We start from the raw sequence: 22859 nt of genomic DNA, 5'->3' as shown, positions 1-22859 counted from the left end.
TAGCAGAAAATTAGAAGCGTCCCGAGGACATATCTGCAGGTAATCTGAATCCTGTGCTTCAATCTTTTCATCTACGAAAAAAAAATACGTTGATAAATAACTTCCCGCGAATTAGTGGTGTTGTCCAGAATTTCTAGATATGTTTGGGCCCATGAAATATACACGCAGAGCGGGCCCGTACAGTTCGTACCAAGATTGTAATAATGCATAGCAAAGCACACCACTGTCGGCTTCGCTCTTTTTAGGAATGACGGCGAAGTTTCCATACTTGTGCGTGTTAAACTTCTTGAAAGATCCACATGCGTCTAGCAAGCATGTGTGGCGCGCTCAGTACGGCTTATGCATTCCCATGCGTTGGTCCACACAAAGTTGACGAAAAGAGACACAGGATGAGCAAACAAGCAAACATGTTTGATCATAAATTAAGTTCATAGTATTCAGCGCAAAGGCACAAGGCCAAAGAAAGGAAGGAAGCAGAAAGACCGTAAAATAAACAGTGGGGCTACAGGTGCCTTTGCGGCTCACCCGAGAGTGCGAAGTTTTCGCTGGCAAGTCCTTCGTAATCGGCGCGCTCACAAAGGGATTTTTCCCTCGGTGAAGGCTGAGGGAGACTGCAGCAGTAGTGACGGTTACGGGGTAGCGAAGCGCTTGGTCGGCGGCAGCACGGGCAAGTGGGCCATGCTTCATCCGGGTCTTGATCGAACTCGGCATCGGGGTGGGAGGTGTTCGACTGCTCGCGGATCTCTCCTACGGCCAGTCTTTCGTTCATTTCAAAGCGGAATGAGCGGGACAGACCTCTTTCACCTTCACCACTAAGAGGCTTGTGCAGGAGTCCTCGACTCTGCAGCGGAAGGCATCACACCGCTCTAGGATTTCCGTACGGCGTGACTTTCTTCTTCACCACTAAGCCTAGTCGCCGGAGTCTTCCTCAGCGTCCCATGCTTCCCTCTTATATCCCCTCGTAGAGGGTAGTCGTCCTCCTCTCTCCCCTACTGGCCGGCGTTGATCTGTTCGTGTTGAAGTTTCCCTCTTGCAACAATCCCCTTGGTTCTGCCATCATCATCATCAGCAGCCTGACTACACCCACTGCAGGGAAAAGGCCTCTCCCATGTCTCTCCAACTAACCCTGTCATTTGCCAGCTGCGGCCACCGTATAGCCGCACACATCTTAATCTCATCCACCCACCTAACTTGCTGCCGCCCTCTGCTACGCTTGCCTTCTCTGAAAGTTCACTCTGTCACCTTTAATATCCAGCGGTTATCTTGCCTTCGTATTACATGCCTTTCCCAAACCCATTTCTCCCTCTCTGTACCGACTAAGATGTCATTAATCCGCGTTTTTCCTCACCCACTCTGCCAGTTTCCGGTCTCTTAACGTTGTATCTATCGTTTTTCTTTCCATAGCTGGCTGCGTTGTCCTTAACTAAGGCTGAACCATTTTCGTTAGCCTCCACGTTTCTGCCCCGTAGGTGAATGCCGGCAAGATACAGCTGTTGTGTGCTTTTCACTTGCTTGCTTTCCAAGCTGTTCGACCTGGGCGCAGCATTGATGTTCTTATTTATTGTTCTTGAGGCCGCTAGGCTTGACTGTTTGCTCTGAAAAATGCCAGGCGAATACATGTGCGTGTGCGTTCTGCGAATTACGTTTATCTACCATTCTCAGCTGCAGTATTTCAAACCTTAAACATCTAGAAAGATTCTCCATAGTAAATTATGAAGTAGCTTTTCTTTCTGACCTTCGCCGGCACTATAAACTTGTTACGAGCTTCAATGTCTATCCTGCTTTTGCCAATCAAGACTATTTGTTGCATAAAGAATTGTGTTTTTCTCTCTCTGTTTTTTCCAAGCGTTCCTGTGGCTCAACACTGCGAATACTCCTGGTGAGCGTTAACCTATTTTCAATCGTTGGTAAAAAGTGGGTACCCTTTCCGATTGGCGCAAAGTGCATCCATGGATTTTCGCGAGCTACGCCAATTTGTGGGTGCGCCTAAGCTGTACTGTTTAAGCTTTTTATCGAAATAACATCTGCATATTTTGATTTCACAGTGGACTTCCGTTCTCCTTATGATTAGTGGTTTCGTGAAATTCATGCAATTTCGCGATACGGAAAACTCACACGCTTCCTGTTGAGTGTACTAGCCATAAAGTTCCACAATTTCAGAAAGTGTATTGAAATTTCACTCATTGAAAATGAGAAAGATAGACACTATCGGCAGGAACAAATAGAACAGATTGTTACTTACATAGGTGAGGGGGCTGTTGAACTGGTAGCCATGGTATTGTAACGACTTTTTCACTATCCATGAAACAATATTTCTACATCTTGAAATTTTTCTACGCTCATACCTTGTACAGAATTGCAGCAACTGCGCCATGAAATTTATCTGAGTTCAAAGCTTCGGCAGAAGTGCCATAAGGTTCAACGCTTCAGCATTCCCAGTTGGAATAAAGAGAGCAACTCTAGCGTACACAATGTTTTTTTTACCATTAGGATTTAACATCTCTATATAAGCTGCTACAACATGACACTGTTCGCGACTGGAAGTTTTCCATCGAACATTGTATGTATCCCATCTAATGATGCATTTTTCCATGCACTGCAATAGTTTTATACCTATAATGAAGTCCGTACACCCCTGCTGTAATGCCCTGCGGGGCGATGCAGGTAACTAATAAATAAATAAATAAATAATTAAATAAATATAAAATTAAATCAATAAATAAACACTCGACTCAGCATGACACTGCAGTCCTGGTCGATAATTACTAGCACAGAGTGCGCCAACCGCAAACCGCGTTCCAATTCATGACTTGATAACATTACGTACATTGAATAAGGATGTATTGCGGCTGCACGAAAAAAATTATCTCCTTCTTAAATTTGCACGGCAGCCTTTCAAGACCAAATTTTTTTTAGCTTCGGGCTGCGCTTTCAATAAAACTTTGAGGGCCAGATCGGCGCTCTCGAAATCTGTATTCATAAATATTTGCAAACGGTATTCCCTACACTACTTCCATCGGCTTAGCAAACCATCCTGCAGCCTGGTTATTTTCTCATTGCTTCGGCGGTGTTAAGATTTCAGTGATCCTTGCTAAACCTTGAGCCGCTAGCAAAAGCACAAGATTTCAGAGTCAGACACTCCGTCACAATCGGAAACTATACGCTGTAGGTGTCTTCCATAACGCAAATTTCAGTGGGCAGAAAGCTTCATGCGTGATCCCTTTGTACAAGAGCTTGGCCTTTTAAGAGGATACGAGATTATAGCGTTTTACAGCGAAGGGTAGAAAGCTGCAAAATCAACATCAGCAGCATACATAACATAAGTTTGAGTACGCTAACGGCGGAACATTACCGGAATGGCGCTCATATACGCAAAAGGAATATAAAGTATACTAAACATGTTAATCAACGCGTATATGCGTCGTTAGAAATTCGCGCACTGCAATACCTGGCTGTTAATATCTTGTAACTGCGCACCTTGTATAAATTATAATATGAAATTTCTCCAGCATTCATCAGGTTCACTTACACTTTCAGAAATGGCCGCCAGTAAATCCGCCTGACTTGCTCCTCGCTGATAAAAGTTTACATAGGATAAGGCGCAGTCTAAATAAGAACGCATTTCAAAGGTAAACGTTACAAACCATGGCAATCAGCCTTTAGAAACGCCGTTAGAAATGACGGCAATTAGCTCAGATTGACAGCAATTGCTTATCACATGCAAAATCATTCACGAAATAATGTAAAATTCTCGCCTGGCTAAAACGGGTACATCGCATGGGACGAACACAGATGTATTGACCTGTGCACAGTGTTACGCAGTTGCAAGTTTTACATATACTATGTTGTTGCTGAAATCATCTCTTAAAAAGAAGTGAGCATTTAGTAAAATTTGCACACACAGCATTCTTTTTAGCCTTGAATTTTATTCAGTTTTAAGCCATTGACTGCATTTAAATAATGACTTCAATTCAATTTTAAGCAAAGATAAATATTTCAGACGCATTCCAAAATTTTCATGCACCAAATAACTCATGCCATTCCTCTTTTAACCCATAATGGACAGAGCTGTCTTGATGTCACTATCCCCTAAGTGCTGCTGATAGTATTACTGCTAAAGGAATGAGAATGTGCGTCCAACAACACTGCCTGAACAGGCACTGCAATATCATCCATGATATATTTCAGCGCATGTCTCTTCTTTTGTCGTTTTTCTACGACCTTGCATTAAAAGATTATCGTCTAGGAATAAAACGTTGAAATTAATTTCATTTGTAGAAATTAAAACTCTCCCCGAAAGCCTTTCCTGGAAAGCACTCAGAACAATGCGGCATCTGCATGAGGTTCGGTCTTTTTGGGAAGATGAAAACAACTGCCCGAGGGTGTTAGCTTTTCTCTTCAAGCTGCCAATGCATGTGCCCTTGCTCTTTTCTCTACCCCTCACCTCAGTCTACTGTTCTATCAGCACCTTATCGTCTGGAATAAAACGTATTTTTTTTACCCGGCCGCAGGAATTCAACCTGGCAGCTTAATAGCTTTTTTAAACAGTTATTTTAGTTGTTGTAAATGCCTGAAAGATATTACTTGCTTTATAACCCTTTCTTAGTTTACTGCTTCCTTTTAAATCGGAAATTCTGGCCGTTGATTTCGTAGTTTTTGGGGCCGGGAGCCGCAGGGCCTTCAACTTGGTGCCGGCGAAAAACATTTTCTCTTTTGCCAACGACTGATGCCTTCGTTGTTCCATTAGAAAAATGTTATGCGCACGTTTCCTTTCACCATTATCACCTCCAGAAGCCCGTAAGTCGGGCTGCAACAAAATGCCTATCCTATTGTTCCCTTAGCGATCTTCATCACACGCTCTGGTCAAGTGGGAAACCGGTTTGCGCGCGGAAAATGTAATGTGTTTTCAGAAACCGGGACCACATCTTGTATTGAATGCCTCTTTCTATCCCTCTTTCCAGCACACCTAAAGTGGAACACTACGACCACATCCGGTAACTTTTACTCCATATTTACCGAAAGGAGTAGGTGGGCATGGTATTTGTCGCAGAGTGCCCCAATGCATTCCTCTGCGCTTAGTATATACATTTGTGTGCCCAGGCAGAATTTCCACCGGTGTATTTATGACTTTTATGCTGAAGAAAATAAGTTTTTTTTTTCAGTTCACAAGATACTTTCCTACTGTACCAATGCAGCCGTATCATATACGTTTTTTTTTTTAATTGAATCTTCCGCAGCGCCTCCTCTTTAAATAATCTTGCAGTTTAATTGTTACACACAGATATGCGAAGATATTCGTCTTTCTTCGCAAAGAACTATGCATGGCCAAAGTTCTTGTAAAATTTAATCATCCTATTCAAAGACATGAACAGCGCCAAAAATAGCAACGTAAGGCTGATCCACTTGCGTTGGTTTATTTTGAATATAAAATGGCTGGATTCAAACGACATTTTCTTGCTAAGCCTATTAACTTATCTCAAAGGTACATATCCTTCAAAGTTAAGAGTAAAACGCTGAAACATTTTCTTAGTGTAGATAAAAATGAAGTCAGCACTTAGAGAGGCCTATATTCGGAGAGAAGACGAGAACGAAGGGGCACAGTGCACAAACAAGGCGCCCCAACCAACCAGTAGCGTTGCCGTATTCAAGTTAGAGCCACTCCCACCGACAAGCTTCGCACGCCCGCTCAAAGTGCGCCCGATCTTGAAAGTAGTTCATGAAGACGCCGTTTTAGAAGTAACAGGAATCTCGCGCAGTAACAGGTTTTCACGAAGTCGCTATTGTTAGGCCAACCGAGCAATATTTGAATAGCTGCGTCTTCTCCAGGAAGAATATTTCTGATTTGTTCTGCACACCCTCTATTTGACAAAAAAAAATAAGATCTGACGAAATATCTGCACTTGCAGTCAAGAGATGATACTGGGTCCGCACGATGTCTCGCTAAACGAGCATCCTGAGCAAAGAGCGGAAAAAAAATGTGCGGTAGTCGGTGATCACCACGGAAGAGGAACGGGGTGACTGAAGCATAGAGCGCACTAAGGGACGACGACACAAGGAATGAAAAGACATGAGGCACGCGGACGCTGACCTACAAAAGTGTATTACGAAGCTTCTAACAAAAAAAATTGAGATCACTGCGGCAACCCGCATTGAGAGACTGCGAAAACATTGACGCCTCTTCGGCACTCGTCGCCTCTCTCTCTACCATTTTATTTTTTTTGTTCATTACATAACTACTGAATTAGCGTAATTATCTTATGCTTTTATTAAAGATCGACTTATTTACTCTTATTATACCTTTTTTCATCTAAATCAACAATTTCCGTCCACTTACTATATCGCCGTCCAGCCTATTCAACCGTCCAATGGTTGTTGCTATTATATAACTAATTATTCTCTCTCAATCAGCAGTTTTGTTCGATTAATTATCACTCAACAAATACGTTTAAATTCGTTTCAGACTTTATTTTTACTCCTTTGCCTATTTTGCCACTATTTTGCCACCCACGGCTGTTTTCCCGGCCACTCACTATATCGACGTCCTTGTTAATTTTACGTTTTTCGACATTTTTGCTCTAATTAACTAATCATCCTATTAGCATAACGTTCTTTGCGCAGCATACTCACACCTTCCTCTATCGATCGCAACCATTCGTTTAATGCTACCTCTTCTGAGAACGTCACAACTGCGGCAGACACGTTTTGCGGACACGTGTTGGTTACACCACCCCGCGGACATAGCCTAGAAATGCCTTCGCATTAATATACAGGTAGAACATAGCAATCAAAGCATTTTTCCTGTATGTGCGTTTCTTGTGTCGTCTTCCTGTGGTGCATTGAACCCTTCAGTCATTTCAGACCAACAAGAATGATAAAGGCACCTTTTGGAAACACAAAGACAGCATTCAGCGGCAAAAACAGTAAGAATGTTGTAGATTGGATAACGTAGCAGTGCATGAGGCATGCAGGAAAATTAAACACAAAACAGCGTGTCTAAGCAGAGTGACCAGGTTTAAACAAATTAGGCGCAAAACAAGGCACGATGAAAATAGAGAGGAAAGGTTAGAAATGAGGACCTTTCTCAAAAGGAAGAGGCAAATATAATGAAGGAAGCACGCGTAAAACAATGAGCCAGGCTAAAAAGGAGAGACTACCATGATTTCCGAAGTACAGACTACGGACTCTACAAAAAATCTGAAAATGATGAAATTTACACTACCCGGATATCTAACGATTCGGACTATACACTGTACTTTTCTGATTTTGCCTAATATGAGAGAAATTTCACCGGTTCTTGCATTCCAAGATGAAACTATAGTACCGCCGCTCATGCACATAAACTGTATATGCCTGGATGGCAGACCTTGTTCTGAAGGGCTACATACGTGATGGGAATAATTCACAAAAGTAAAAATTTTTCGCCCTCAACTGAGCCTTGCCGATTACGCACCGAGCCCCAGAAATTAAGGTAATTGGTAAAGTAATTGCGAACATTTGGTGGCATTGTTTGAACGAGTAAGGTGTCACAATTTGTGTTGGAACGTGTAATAACAGGTTATACTCTATGATTATGGTTTATGTGAGTGATCTTGCAAAATTTAGATGGCCCCTGATGAAGTTTTTAAATGTCATGGATGTTCGCTACTGGAAAATATAACTGTAGGGCAGTGCGAGAAATGTCGATGAATAAATGTTACAGCGACAATCTTTACGTATATTCTGAAGGGGTGGGGAGCTAAACGGGCGAAATTAGCGGCGCATTTCAGTACTCTCTCCATGTAATAACATGAATAAACAAAAAAGAAACAAACAGGAAGCCAAGGCTATGGCAGTCGTCGATGCTACTCAGTTAGCCGGCTTGTTAAGAATGCCAAGTGACTCACATGAATTCTAGAAAGTAATCTTTTCAACAAGGGAGTACTACGAGAAAAGGACATCAGCTTAGTTTTTCACATCTCAGGGTATTGCACGAAGCGGAACACCAGGTGCATTCTGCATTGATTTCTGAGAAGAAAGGTGGTATGCCGGATGATTAGGTATGTGGCTTTAAGCCTCACTGACTTCGGCGAATCTTCAAGACTCATCTCCGCTGTAAAATCCGTTATTATAGATGCGAAAAGTAAGCCGCCTTTTACGTGGCCCCGCAGAAGCGCCATCTTTTAGACCTCCGGTGATGCTGGGTACTTTAAAAAACCATCTTATTAGAACCCAGGACCGGATGCCGTACTGAAGACATTTGTTTTGTCTGTCTTTTTTGCAGTCGTGTGGACCAATGCAACGACTACATCCGGTGAGAATTTGTGATCTTTTCCGAAAGCTTTTTGACCAGGGTGGACGTTGCAATCGACGTCAACCTATTCAAAGCACTCGAGGGCAAAGTAAATATGTTTTGAGTTCTTGGGCGCAATTTTCGTGTGAGTTTTATCAGTCAGTTTTATGTTTACGATGGTTTTCAGTCGCCTCGCCAAGGCTCCTTCAACTGAGCGAAAGATTTCAAATGAAAAGGAATATTCTTTAGTTGTACTTGGACACAGAGCGCATACATATAATTTAGAACATGTACATCGTGCCATGTCTTTCCAAAGGCAAGGAATGCCTAGGCCGTACCTTTGAGTTTGTTCAGCGAAAAACAGCCGTAAACATCCACCAGTAGCAAAAGCCTCGGATAAATTCATTTGTAAGTATGTTTTGGCAATCCGAAAATATTTTTCGCCTAAATCAAACTTCTTTTTTTCCTTGCAAACCAGCGAAACGTCGAGCGAGCATTCACAACAGTGCAATCAACATTTCTAACTCTTGTGGACGAAAATATCAGCGCAGTGGATTGTTTTGCACTTTCAAGAGTGTGAAAAATATCGCTGAGCGCCCAAGTGCGCAGGTGATTTGGTTGCAAGGAATTTTTTGTCCCTAATATCAATGTTACTACCGCATGCCTAATGCATCTATCGTGCTCCATCGCTCTGGAACCGCCATTCAGGGGTAGTTTCAGGGTCAGTGCTATGCACGTAAAGATCCAAGGTTTTTATCAGTTTCTTAAAAGGGCGTTCATGTCCAGAAACCGTTGATGTCATGAAGAAATCAGTTTCTTGTCACGAGGTTATCCAGGCTTTATATCCTAGTGTATTTCGAAAAACTCTTTATACAGCGACTAAACATGGCCTGTTTTCACTAATTTCTGCCATTCACAGACAGAGCAAGTTCAGTTGTAGACACTTCGCACATGCCATCTGCATTTGCAGTTTTTGTGGTTGGTCGACTTTAGTACACCCTCGAACCTTCTAGCCCTTTACTGTGTTATATTGGTTGCTGTGGCAGCAGTGCCAACATATCTTTTAGACTCCCTGGTAGACTTCTGCCTGAATTGCTCTCTTAGAAAACGGACATGCAAGTACATGCCAGCTTGAGCTATAACCATCATCGCCCACCCTCGCGTCGATAATACTATAGGCTTCATTCGTAGAACGTTAAGTTGGGCGAGTTGGTATAGGTTCATGGTTGAAAAACAGCGCACAAAAGACTAGACACAAGAGTAAAGGCGACGACAGGACAAGCGCTGATCACGCGCTTGTCCTGTCGTCGCCTTTACTCTTGTGTCTAGTCTTTTGTGCGCTGTTTTTCAACCATGAGGCTTCATTCCTTCCAATGGTTCCCCTGCCTTAGAATGAGGAGCTATTATTGGAGCCGTGAAACAGAAGGCGCACGATAAAATTACCGTGATTTGATAAACTGTCAATAGATTTTATAATAATGGTCTTTGTCTTTCTCATCTGTTCCAGAATCCCCGAAGCAGAGCAGCACGACTACACCAGGTCTGACTTGACCGACTATTCCTCTGCCTAATAATGAGGAGCTATTATTACGGCCGTGAAACAGATTGCACGCGACAAAATTACCGTTATTTTAGAAACTAACAATAGATATTATAATATTGTCTTTATCTTTCTCTTTCAATCCAGAGTCCACAAAGCAGAACAGCACGACTACACCAGGTCTGACTTGACCGACTATTCCTCTGCCTAATAATGAGGAGCGAATATTACGGCCGTCAAACAGATTGCGCGCGATAAAGTTACCTTTATTTTAGAAACAAACAATAGATATTATAATATTGTCTTTGTCTTTCTCTTTCAATCCAGAGTCCACGAAGCAGAACAGCACGACTACACCAGGTCTGACTTCACCGACTATTCCTCTGCCTAATAATGAGGAGCTAATATTCCGGCCGTCAAACAGATTGCGCGCGATAAAATTACCGTTAATTTAGAAACCAGCAATAGATATTATAATATTGTCTTTGTCTTTCTCTTTCGATCCAGAGTCCACGAAGAAGAATAGCACGACTACACCTGGTCTTACTCGACCACCTATTACTCGTGAGGTTTTTTGATTATTTTCTCACTGGATGATTACCACGGTGAGAGCTGCCCGTGGCAAAAATCTTTCGAGCGGATTAGCGGTCGCTAAATGTATACACTAGTGTCCGCATGGCGTTTATATTATCCCTTCGCAAGAAAATGGCACACGTATGTCCCATTTTGTTCCCCATACTAAAGAGGTTGTGAGGCACTGGGCTGCAGCAGTCACACTTATACTGCGCTCCCACCTATCTTAAGGTTCCAATGATATGTCTAAAAGTGGTTTCAGCCGCGCCCACTAGATGACGTAGCGAGTCGAGACCTCTAAACTTCGTCCTTTTTGGGGGGCGTGCTGCAAGTTTTTGGCTATATTCGATCTGGCAAAAAAAAACAAGATCAAAATGCCCGGTGATTGATTCTTTTTTTATGCATAAGGAGGAAAAACTTCACATCACAACATGGACTTGTTCCAAAGATTTCACATGACAAGCAATAAGGGGACAGAGCTTTTTGTTAGCATGCTAAAAATAGCTGGACATTTAACGATTGAACATTTAGCGGTTATGCTCAAACATCGTATGTAGTTTGGTTTTGGGCGCCAAACTGTTAATAACTAAAATTCAGAACGCAAGCACCAAGCAGCCATTCCGAGACAACATCGAGGGCAAAAAATGGCCAGAAATAGTTAGTGTCTCCTGTGATGTTCGGCTCGTGGACAAAGGACACAACCCTGTGATAGTGAAACGAGTAGACGCCGCTGGTGTTCCAAGACGGGCGACGTAGTGCGAACAAGTTCAAGATCTATCGAACAAGTGCGAGCAAGGTCATGAAGTGGCTAGAAGAAAATAACTCAGTAAGTTAGCCCATCTAGGTCAATTCGACAAATACATCCCATTTTCTTCATCTCCATTTAGTGTCAACGGGACAAATATGTCCGAGTTTGTTCCACTTAACTATTTGTACTAAAATTGTGAAATTTGTTAAGAACCGTTTCTGGGAACGTCAGTGGCTCGTGGAATGAAAAGTTTTTCCTCAATTTTACAAAAAAAATGTGTGCTGTCCCACAGAGGGTTATTGGCGCGAAACATTGTATTAATTAATTTTTTTATGTTCAAAGCCGCCGGCATGTCACTTAATCATTATTTCTGACCCATGTTGTAACGAGATACATCTCGAATGATCGCAACCACGCGGAACTGGTTCTAAGTTCAAGGATATTATCGTAGGTGCTCTTAGGGCCTTATCTAGAAAGAAATTTGCTTTCTTTAAACGGACCACGGCGGAGAGCAGTGAGAGTTCTGTTCATCGAAGACCAGTGAGCAGGGTTGTTGCTATTATCGCCGCCAATTTCTTTTGTTTTTTGAGCGCTCAAGAGATCCCAATAAAGAATGCCTTTTTCAAGCCTTTGGGTCCCTTCCTGACTGCCGGACTTCCGTCCCCACTATGCGACATCTGATGGCGATGCTGTCCTGTAGTTTTCCTATGCACCCCAAAATAACGCCGCGGTGGCTCAAGAAGTCACCCTTGGTTTTCGCATGCGTCATGAGCAGCCCATATTGTGTGGCCATACCCATCAGGACATAGCAGAATGGCTTGACGTATCCGGCAGAGTGGCTGCGCTGAACCCATAGGACAACGACGCCAAGCTCCGGAATGTCTACGCATTTTATGACCCATGAACATCGCAGTGTGAAAACCACGCAAAATTCTATGACTACTTGGAAGAGCTTGGAGAGCCAACTACGTGGAACGACCAGAAGCATCGGGCACAAAGAAAGCGCAGACCGCCTGCTCCTGACCCGTTTGCAATGTTCCCACAAGACTGCGAAAATGTACTTTGCAGAGATGGCGCTCCTTTTCAGCAAAGCCGACACCGCCATGTTCGAAGACAAGATGGCCGACTTGCTCATGCGATGTGAGAGGGAACATCTTTTCACCAAGCTGGTACGAATCCCCCTGAACCAATTTGAGTTCCCCACCAAACCGCTGATGGTCGATATCTTGAATGCCCGGGCGCTCCTGTACTACCATCAGGCACTTTTCTTTTCAGCGATACCGATGGATATGCTAACCCTAAACACCTCAAACGTGCCAGACGGATTTCGCGAAATCATTTTCGAGAACACCGCCTAATGCTTTCGTCGCTAGCCCAGCCTTATACTCCTGCAGTAACGGACGATGTCCACAAGAAACTGCCGCAAGGTATAGGCGTCCTGAAAAAACGATAATACGCACAGCAAAACTCGCTGCAATGACCCACGCCGCGGTGGTACGCAGCCAACGACCCACGTCAACCCGCCCCAGCAACGTTATGCACCATCTGAGCTTCTGCAGCCACCCGCTCTGCCAACTTTGGAACAAAGAGCTACGCTAAGGAAAGTACACGTCTAGAGAACTCCCGATGAGCGCCACCCGCTCTGCATTCATTGTAGAGAACCGGGGCACATTATCCGGCACTGCCCTTATCGAGGAATGGGGAACAAACGCTTCCCCTGCGGCGCTGTGCGACTACAACCCGACCAGCGATCACACGCAGTCAGAGTAATTGCGTCAGCTTGATCACACATAGAGCGTCTCATCAACTTTGGAGACACTGATATCTCCGCGGCTTCCCCACCGCACCGCAGGTACAACGCAGCCGCCAGAGGTAGGCTTTCCACCCCCACAGGGCAAAATGAAGGCAGCAGCCTTTTGATGTTAGTTTGCTTCCCGGCGAAACGACGAAGATCCTGCAATGACCATGACGCCACGCACTCAAGTGGAGGACCCGACCAAAGGGCCCACAAAGCCACATCAAAGCTGCTTAGTGCTGCGAAGACAACGCCCCATATAGGACTCGATTCTCTTGCCATGCCGTCGCCTTACAAAACGATGGGCGAGTAGCGGGAGAGTACGAAGTAACGACTATCCAGGGCCGCAACTTCACAGCCTTGGTGAACACCACTCTTTCTCTCTTCATCATCGGTGAGCCGTCCTCCGCTTAGCTGAAGAAGGTTACGACAGTTTGAGACGGCCCGCATATGCGCGCACTCGGAGGCCATCTCACCACCTTGTCGCGATAGTGTACTCCAACAGTTACAGACCACGGAGACACGCGCCGTGCACCTTTCACAGTGCTCCATCAGTGTTTCCGTGATGTTTATGATTTGTGAGGGTTTAACGTCCCAACGCAATTCAGGCTATGAGGGACGCCGTAGTGAAGAGCTCCGGAAATTTCGACCACCTGGGATTCAACTTGCACTAACATCGCACAGTACACGGGCCTATAGGATTTCGCCCCCATCGAAATTCGACCGCCGCCGCCGGACCGAACCGGCTACTTTCAGTGCAGGAGCCGAGTGCTATACCCGAAGAGCTGCCGCAGCGGCTTTTCCCGAGACCTGATTCTACGCGCGGACTTCACCAACCAATCATTGAGCTCATGCTAGAGTCCATCACACTCTCGACGGAGGAGCCCATGCCTTCGAACTCGACCCTGACGAATCATGTAGCGCTCAGTGTGCTCGACAAAGAAGTGAGCATATCCCTACGTTCAAGCATTATGGTCACCGTAGCTGTTTCTATGCCAAAAATATTGACGGCGTCATGTAATGAAATATGCATCTGCTGCTGGACCAAGGCATCCCTTTGCAGAATTTATCTCTAAGGTGGTCGGGGAAGGGCAAGGCTCTGTAATAGCAACAAACTTCAGGCGGGAGTAACGACGCCTGACGGATTTGAGAAGGTAAGCGCGTATGCAGTCCAGTGCTTGTAGAAAGCAGCAGCTAACTATTCGACAGCCGAGTAGGAGTGTCTCGCCATCATCTGGGCTACATGAAATTCCGCCCCTTCCTGTAAGGGCGACCATTCAAAGTTGTCAGCAACCTGCATGCGCAGAGCTGACTTGCCAATTTGAGGATTCCTCCGGCCACCTCGCTTAACAGAGCTTGCGCCTTATCGAATTAGACGACAGCGTAGTCCAGAAGCCTGGCGCAAGAACATGACGCTGACTGCTTGTCACGAGCCCTTGTCGATATAGCTCCGAAACATGACAGCGACGACTCCTTCCTCGCACTCTTCGCCAACAGCACTGCTACGCAGCAGCAATGCTCGGACTCCGTCCTAGACCTTCTCATCTATTGCCTGGAAGGCAAGAATTCTTGGCCCCCTACAGCGTTCAAGCCTGTATTTTCCTCCTTCTGTATGCAAAACGCAATCATCGTGGAGAGCTTGGCGTCCAGCAAGACCATTTCCCTTCTGGTTTGTCCTGACAGCCTTCGAGAGGACATTTTTCATGATTAAAGTGGCGAACCTACAGCCCGGAACCTCTGGTTTACCCGCAGCCTATGCCCAATTCAAAACAACTATTACTTGTCACGACCATCCACGGACGTCGTACAGATCGTTAAATCTTTCCTAGACTGCCAGCAGCGACGGCATCCTCTGCCACGCCAGCACATTTCTGAAGACGACACCACCACAGCAAATCAGCATGGACCTACTCAGCTCTTTTACGACGTAGTGCCCGGAAGTGGATAATAGTAGCGACCTACTCCTCACCCGATACGCCGGAACAAACGCCAACCTGATCGGCACTGCAGAAGTTGTGATACTATTTGTGGAATGCCTTCTCCTGCTACACGGCGCCCCCGAGGTAGTCATAACGAACAGTGCAGCAGCATTAACAGTCTTGCTCATTCAAACTATCCTGCCCCACAGTCAGACAAACCACAGGAGAGAAAATCTGCGTGCCATCCGCAAAATAACGGCCTTATGGAACGCCTTAACAAGACTATTGCTCAAATACTTTCTGGGTAACTCGACGCAGAGCAGTAGGCCTGGCACGTATTCTGTCCTACACCATGTCCCAGCACATCGCGTCGACTGTTCAATAAAGTGGGGTAATGTCGCGATTCTTTGTAGTCTGAATTTGCTTATCCCCAAGGCTGCCAGCATGCGGCTTTACAATTTTTTGCTGTCGTGAGATGTAGCCAAATTTTTCTCGAATGACCGCAGCCACGCGCAACTCCTTTTAGGTTGTGTGATATTACCATCGATGTCAATCGCATGATATATAGAAAGCAATTTGTCTGCCTTAAACTGAACGCTGCCGAGAGCAGCTACTATTGTGTTCATCGACGACCACCGAGTTCGCTTGTTGCTATCCGCGCTGCTAATTTGTTCTTTTCTTACGGGGTACGAGTTAGCCCAATAGAGAGTCCCTCTTGTAAGCATTTCGATGTCTTCCCGACTGCGGGGCTGCGGTTACCTCTGCGTGACAATTTTGTCTTATTTGTATGCTTCGTATTCGCATCGCATTTCAATACTCTCTCGGGTGTCCATTCGGAAGAATATAGCTTTTCTTTTCTTGCAATTCTTCAGGTAATTGCGAAATCTGTACGTATTGACAAGAGCACGTGACAGTGCCTAACCAGTGCCACTAGCCCCAGCAGTCTATCAAGCTCTGTTCTGCATTCCCTCGCTGATTCCCTTCGTTATTTAACGTATGATATCAACGCATTATTTCTCATTGTTAAAAGCCTTGCCTCACTTTAATGCAGCCGGAGAAAATAAGACCGCTTGTCCCAAATTCAAACATTCAAGCAACAGGCAAAGATTTTCTATTACTAGTATTTGACTAGCACCTAACACTTTAACAAACCTAGAAGTCCTAGAAGTTTTTCCGCAAAGATGTCCAGTGTCTTCTGCATTTCAAAACCAACTGCAATGTTTGCCAAGCTGTTGCGGTTGTAGAAACAGAAGACAGATTCATTGTAGACAAAACAGTCTTTTTCTCATGAATATTATATTTTTGTTTGAAGGAGCAGGTTTTTCTCGTTTATCTTGCTATCACTATTAATACATCTGCAGTTTGTCGAAGCCTGAGCTCTATTGTTACGAAATTCTAGCGTGTGGAACGCAGTTTATTTCCCTTCGACGCACACCCGTGTTCCAAATATTGTTTCGTGTACATTCAGAGCCTCTTCTTTTTTCAGGCTGTGCAGCGCAAGAAATTTTAAAACATCAACGGCGTTGTTACGAACTCATCAGCGATGTCCGATTACCCTCTAAAGGACTCTTTGTAAACGTTTGTTGTTGTGCAGAGGCTCGTCTCCCGAATACTTCCCTGATCTGCACTATGGGCGATCACCTCAGCACGGGCAACACCGAGCTTCCGCCAGACGGTGTCTGCACCATTATTTTCTACGACTCACTGTACAAGCCAGGCGGAAGTACACTGAGCGAGCCCTTCAAAACAAACTTCCAGCGATTCCTTGACGCCATTGGTGCACATAAGGTCACTCAATTCGGGATCGGCTTCGACTATAGGTGAGTTTCGTGGCTGGCGCGCTGCGGTTATCTTTTTATCAACGCACTATGCAACACCCCCCCCCCCCCAGTGTCGAAACACTTAGCGCCTTACTGTCTTGATAACTTTAATGGAGCGCCGCTTCAGAAAGAATACATTAAGAAGGGGCGTCATATGACCGCGCTGCTAAAACCTTGTCTTGTTAAAAAGACATCTGACCCGAAAGACGCGGGTTCGATCCCGGCCGCAGCGGTCGGTTTTCGATGGAGGCGAAATTCTAGAAGCCCTTGTACTGTGCGATGTCATTACACTTTAAAGAACCTCAGGTGGTCTAAAATTCCGGAGTCCTTCACTACGGCGTCTCTGATAGCCTCAGTCGCTTTGGAACGTTAAACCCTATTAACCATAAACCAAAGCATAATAAGACATGATGGGCAGAAATAAGTGAAGGCGAATGGGCTCAGCGTATCAAAACAGAAAATTACTGAGGGCAATCTGCCGAAGTTTTGCTGCGAATGAGGGGTTCCGAAAAAAAAAAAACATTCCCAGGAAAAATTTCCCAAGAAAAAATGTCCCCGGGAAAAACGCCCCCGGGAAAAATGCTCCCATTTGCGAACTGGGAGAAAATGTCCCCAGACGGTTGCCATGAAAGGCCTCGTAACACGCAGCAATTTGAGCATCGGCCTAGCATGTGGGCAATGCCACTAGTGGGCTCTTACCTCGTGAGGCGGATTTAAGTTGTTTAACGGTGGAACTAATCACTGGCCCTGAACACAGCGGTATGGTCAACACAACGCAAGTGATGGTGTGGATTATTGCTCAAGGCTGGGAAAAACACTAGATGAGAAGGGCGTCTTGATATACAAAAAACGATATCAGCTAAATACGTTTAATGCTGCAAGTCTCATTTATAGCTTAATGATAGCGTGAAACAAACACTGCGCATCGCCTCTACGCAATCATCGAGCTATCACATGCGCCCAATCCAATATTTAGGAGGCGGTAGCTCAGTGTCTACACACTGCACCAGCAGAAAGCAGCTTCCCGCCTGCAGCGGCGATTGCAAGGTAAGTGTACGGTTTAGCAGATGTGGTGTAAGGCCATGCAGAGCGCTAAAAGTGCGCTAAATTTAAACGCTGCGGTATTTTTTTTTCCGAGAATGAAGTCTGCATGACCACGGTGTGGTCTGGCACTGCAAAATGCTTCACGCCTACATCTATTCTCCAATTCAAGGAACAGTACAATATACAGGGCAATTTGTTGTCAAGTTGTTCCGGAAGAATTATTCTTTGCGTAACTTTTCACTTGGGGACATTTTTTTGCTAGAGGGCGCTTCCTAGGGGGAATGCAAATGTTGGAACTATGGAATGCAAATGTTGTGTAATGTAATTCCTAGACTGTTAAATAATCTTAATAAAGGCCATACAATGCATGAACATATTAGAAACCTTGACGTCTTGTAGAGTTGATTTTATTTATGATATATGAATTCTTCCCCGCAGGGAGGCGTCTGCAGCATGCAGACGTTGGTGAGTGGCGACACCACGGGGTTAACCCGAGCATCCGCAGGGACATCCCCGCAGGGGGATGATGGTGAACAATGCATCACCACGGACCCGAGCATCCGCGCTTAGCCGTGCGTGGCATCGCCGTGTCCGGGGAAAAGGGGATCCTGGTGGTTGAGCCGATGCCGAGCGTTTGGACCCTTAAGGCCCCTCGGCGGAGGCAACACACCACTTTGGCCCTAGCTTCCTGCAGACGGCACCTCCGGCCTGACCCAACCGGAGGAAATCGGCAGTCGCCTTTTCCTGTCCTCCCCTCTATCTTTCACTTTCCTATTCCCTTTCTTACAACTTTCCTGTATCCTCCTCTCTTCTTCGTTTTTTCCTCTTTTTCCTGGCGGCGAGGGTTAACCGTGTGTGACCAACTACCCTGAGTTGAGTCATATTAGGTTATAGTTAAGGTGTACAGCTGGCGTAGGCAGGACTTGCTTTCAAGTTCCTGTCGCGTCCCCTTGTTGGACTCCATGGTGGGTGGCTGGCACCATGACCGAAAAACATCAATTTTTTATGGCTCCCCCCCTTTCAAAACCTGATCGCTCTCTGAAAAGAGGGCGGACCGATGCAAGCGACTTTTTCCAAAAAAGAAAGATAACTTTCCCGAAAACCCATGTTGTACATAGCAATGCAGAAGAAAAACAAGCAAGACTGATATCCCCGTTCCTGGTAGCAAAGTGCTTGACAGATACCTTGGGCCTTGGGTACAAGGTATCAAAAATGGCCAGTGGTGACTTACTACTCGAATTGCATGACACCGTCCAGTACTCTAAACTCTCAAACCTCGTGTCCATAGGGGAGATTCCGATCTCCGTTACTTCACATCGATCTCTAAACACTGTCCGAGGCGTCATATCTGAAATCGACTTTGTCCACCTATCTGAAAAAGAAATGCTTGAGGGCCTTACTGATCAAGATGTCATAAATGTTCAGCGAATAAAGATCAGGAAGGACAACAAAGAAATTGACACGAAACACCTCATCCTCACTTTCAACACCAGCATACTGCCTGAAAGCATAGAAGTCGGATATCTGAAAATAAATGTAAGACCGTATATTCCCAACCCACGCAGATGTTTCAACTGCCAGAGATTTGGCCACGGCTCCCAGAGTTGTCGCGGCCGCAAAACTTGCGCAAAATGCTCTTCGAAGGAACACCAATCCGAAGAATGTGTTGCTAACCCACGGTGTGCAAACTGTGAGGGAGACCATGCTGCCTACTCCAGAGCTTGTCCTTCATGGAAAAAAGAAAAAGAAATTATTACTCTCAAGACTACACAAAACATTTCTTTCAAAGAAGCACGAAGGCAATACGCTCAGACAAACAAATTCACCTTCACTGCAAAAACAAACTTCGCCGATGTGGTGCGTGGGCGCGGCACACCACACCAGGCTACGGCACCTGTCCAGGCCACCACACGCAGTGAGCCTGTGGCGGGGCCACCCGTGCCCCCGTGTGGAGTAGCTGGCGCTACTCCGCAAACCCCAAAGGAGGCAACGCAGACCCCCGGGTCGGCGGGCCTCAAGACCTCTTCCCACAGGTCGAGGTCAAACTCGAACGCGAACGTGCCTTCTGCACGGTCGTCCAGCGCCTCCGCAGAGGCGATGGACACGACCCCGGGCAGCCCCGCGCCGTCCACGTCGGACGGTCGGCGGAGCTCTCTGGATCGATCAAAAAAAGACAGGCCCCGAGTCACAGGGCCATCAAAAACTTGATCTAGTTTTTCACCCGATACAAACACAAAAATAAGATGGCTTTCATAATACAATGGAATTGTAGAGGACTTTTAAACAATTACAGTGACATAAAAGACATACTAGGAGCACACACTCCTGTCGCCTTATGTCTACAAGAAACAAATTTAGGTCCCCAAAAAAATAACTTTCTTAAGAATTACACTGTTTTCCGCCGCGATCGGGAACAGGCGAGCCGACTATCGGGAGGCGTAGCCATCATAGTGAAAAGCGGCGTCCCTGCTCAAGAGATCAGACTCAAAACAAAACTTGAGGCAGTTGCAGTCAGCATTGTCAGCTACAAAACAATTACAATCTGCTCTGTATATATTCCTCCACATCTCACACTAACAGTCCACGATCTACAAGGCCTCATTGATGAACTTCCAGAACCATATCTAGTAGTCGGGGATTTTAACGCTCACTCCCCTTTTTGGGGAAGCGAGCACTGTGACTCTAGGGGTCAAATAATTGAAGATTTTATCCTCACAAGTAATGTATGTCTTTTAAATACAGAAAAAGCCACATACTGCTCCCCTACCTCAGGGAAAATGACCTTTTTAGATTTGTCGTTTAGTTCACCTTATGTTTTTAACGATTTTAACTGGGACGTCATTGACAATCTATATGGCAGCGATCACCTCCCTGTACTAATCACTTTAACATCCCCACCGGAAATAATCCCCACAAGGCCACGGCGTTGGAAGCTTCATCTCGCCGACTGGTCAATTTTTAGAGCAAAGGCAACTTTAGAAGATATAGTTTTAGGAAATCTTACCGTTGACCAGATAAACGAAAAGTTCACTAATTGTATCATAACTGCCGCACTCACAGCTATTCCTCAGTCATCAGGAGTGGCGCGACAAAACCATAAAGTATGGTGGACAAAAGACTGTAAAGAAGCGAAAAAACAACAAAACAGAGCTTGGGGTAAATTCCGTAGGTATCCGACGCATGAAAATTTCCTAAATTTTAAAAAAGCAAAAGCTAAAGCTCGGTATGTTCGTCGCAGTGCCGAAAAAGCTTCATGGCAGAATTATGTTTCAACTATCAACAGTCAGATCCCATCTAAAAAAATGTGGGAGCAGGTTCGAAAAATAAACGGTAGCTTTTCACCATTTACAATTCCTTTTTTAACAACACCCGGAACACAAACAAGCATAGACGAACAGGCAGACATCTTAGGAGAACATTTCACTGCAGTTTCAAGTTCATCACACTACACGCAGTCCTTTTTAAAATACAAAAATACAGCTGAAAAACAGAGGCTCCCAACAACTGGAGGTGCAAATGAAAAATACAATAGTCTAATTACCCGCCAAGAAATCAACAGAGTACTGTCTGCCGGGAAAAAAACTGCTCCAGGACCCGACCATATACATTATGAAATGCTTGCACATCTTTCTGAGCCTGCCATAGAAGCACTTTTGAGATTCTTCAACACAGTTTGGATGTCAGGGAAAATACCTGAAGCCTGGAAGAAAGCTATTATTGTACCGTTCCTTAAACCTGGTAAACCCCCAACCTCTCCTAGCAATTATAGACCCATAGCCTTAACCAGTTGCCTCGCCAAATCTTTCGAAAGTGTCCTAAATATCAGACTAACCTTTGTTCTTCAATCCTGTGAACTGCTTGATATCCATCAGTGTGGATTTAAGAAAGGATGCTGCACTACAGATCACCTAGTCCGTCTCGAAAATACAGTCAGAGAAGCTTTTATACACAAACAGCACTGTCTTAGCGTCTTTTTTGATTTAGAAAAAGCATATGATACAACCTGGAGGTTCGGGATTCTCCAGGACTTAGCTGAGCTCGGCATCCGTGGCAGAATGCTCAACTGCATTAAAGACTTTTTGTCTAACCGCTCATTTAATGTCCGCCTAGGCTCGACCCTTTCGAGGGACTTCATTCAGGAAAATGGAGTTCCTCAAGGGTGCATTTTAAGCACAACTCTCTTCGTTGTAAAAATGAATTCTATTAGAAAAATAATCCCAAGGTCCATTATGTATTCAATGTATGTTGATGATCTTCAGATAGCATGTACATCTTCCAATATATCCACATGCGAACGACAAGTACAGCTTACAATCAACAAAATGGCAACATGGGCAGACAAGAATGGTTTCCAGTTCTCAACACAAAAAAAAAGTGGCCTTACTTTTTTCACTCAAACGAGGCTTGTACACAAATCCAACATTACACCTCAACCAAACCGAGCTGCCTTTCAAAAAGGAACACAAATTTCTAGGCATCACCTTCGATAAAAAACTTACTTTCCTGCCACACATAAACGCACTGAAAAAGAAGGCGTCGCTAGCACTGAACATACTGAAAGTCCTTTCACGCAAACACTGGGGTTCTGATCGGGTATGTCTTCTACACATTTATCGCTCTGTAGTACGTTCCATTCTAGATTATGGTTGCATAGTGTATGGATCAGCAAGGCCATCGTACTTGAAGCGACTGGACCCTGTGCACAATTTGGGATTGCGCCTTTCAACTGGTGCATACAGGACGTCACCTATAAAAAGCCTATACGTAGAGACAAATGAACAACCACTCGCAGACAGACGAACTATGCTCACATGCTCATACATTTTAAAGATCCGTTCCCAGCCTAAACACATCTGTTACCCACTCGTTACAAAGTGCCCATCCCGAACACTATTTACCAACAAACCTCTAGCAATCAGACCACTTCTTCTCCGCTTTGAAGAGAAATGCCAAGAACTAGACATAATGAACATATTACCTAATATTGCCCGCAAACCTGATCCACTCCCGCCTTGGTACTGCCTACCATATGTGTGCGACTTCACATTAACACAATTTCGGAAAAAACATACACCACATGAACAGATATTACAAGAATATTTAGCACTCAACGAAAAGTACGGAGAATACGAAGCATTTTATACCGATGGA

General features: G+C 44.9%; 1 protein-coding gene across 1 annotated transcript in view; it reads left to right on the top strand.

The window, feature by feature from the left end:
• LOC149328160 (uncharacterized) overlaps positions 1-22859 on the top strand; it is a 53247-nt gene that overhangs the window by 8370 nt on the left and 22018 nt on the right. The window contains exons 3-4 of the mRNA XM_089561504.1: positions 10317-10373; positions 16439-16664. Coding sequence (XP_089417630.1) covers positions 10317-10373; positions 16439-16664 — 283 coding nt within the window. The remainder of the gene's footprint in view (positions 1-10316; positions 10374-16438; positions 16665-22859) is intronic.

This window comes from Amblyomma mixtum, chromosome 9 (genome assembly GCF_055824585.1).
Source record: "Amblyomma mixtum isolate Tamu chromosome 9, ASM5582458v1, whole genome shotgun sequence".
Lineage (NCBI taxonomy): Eukaryota > Metazoa > Arthropoda > Arachnida > Ixodida > Ixodidae > Amblyomma > Amblyomma mixtum.
Note: the sequence above shows the minus strand (reverse complement) of the source record. Positions and strands in the feature narration are given on the sequence as shown.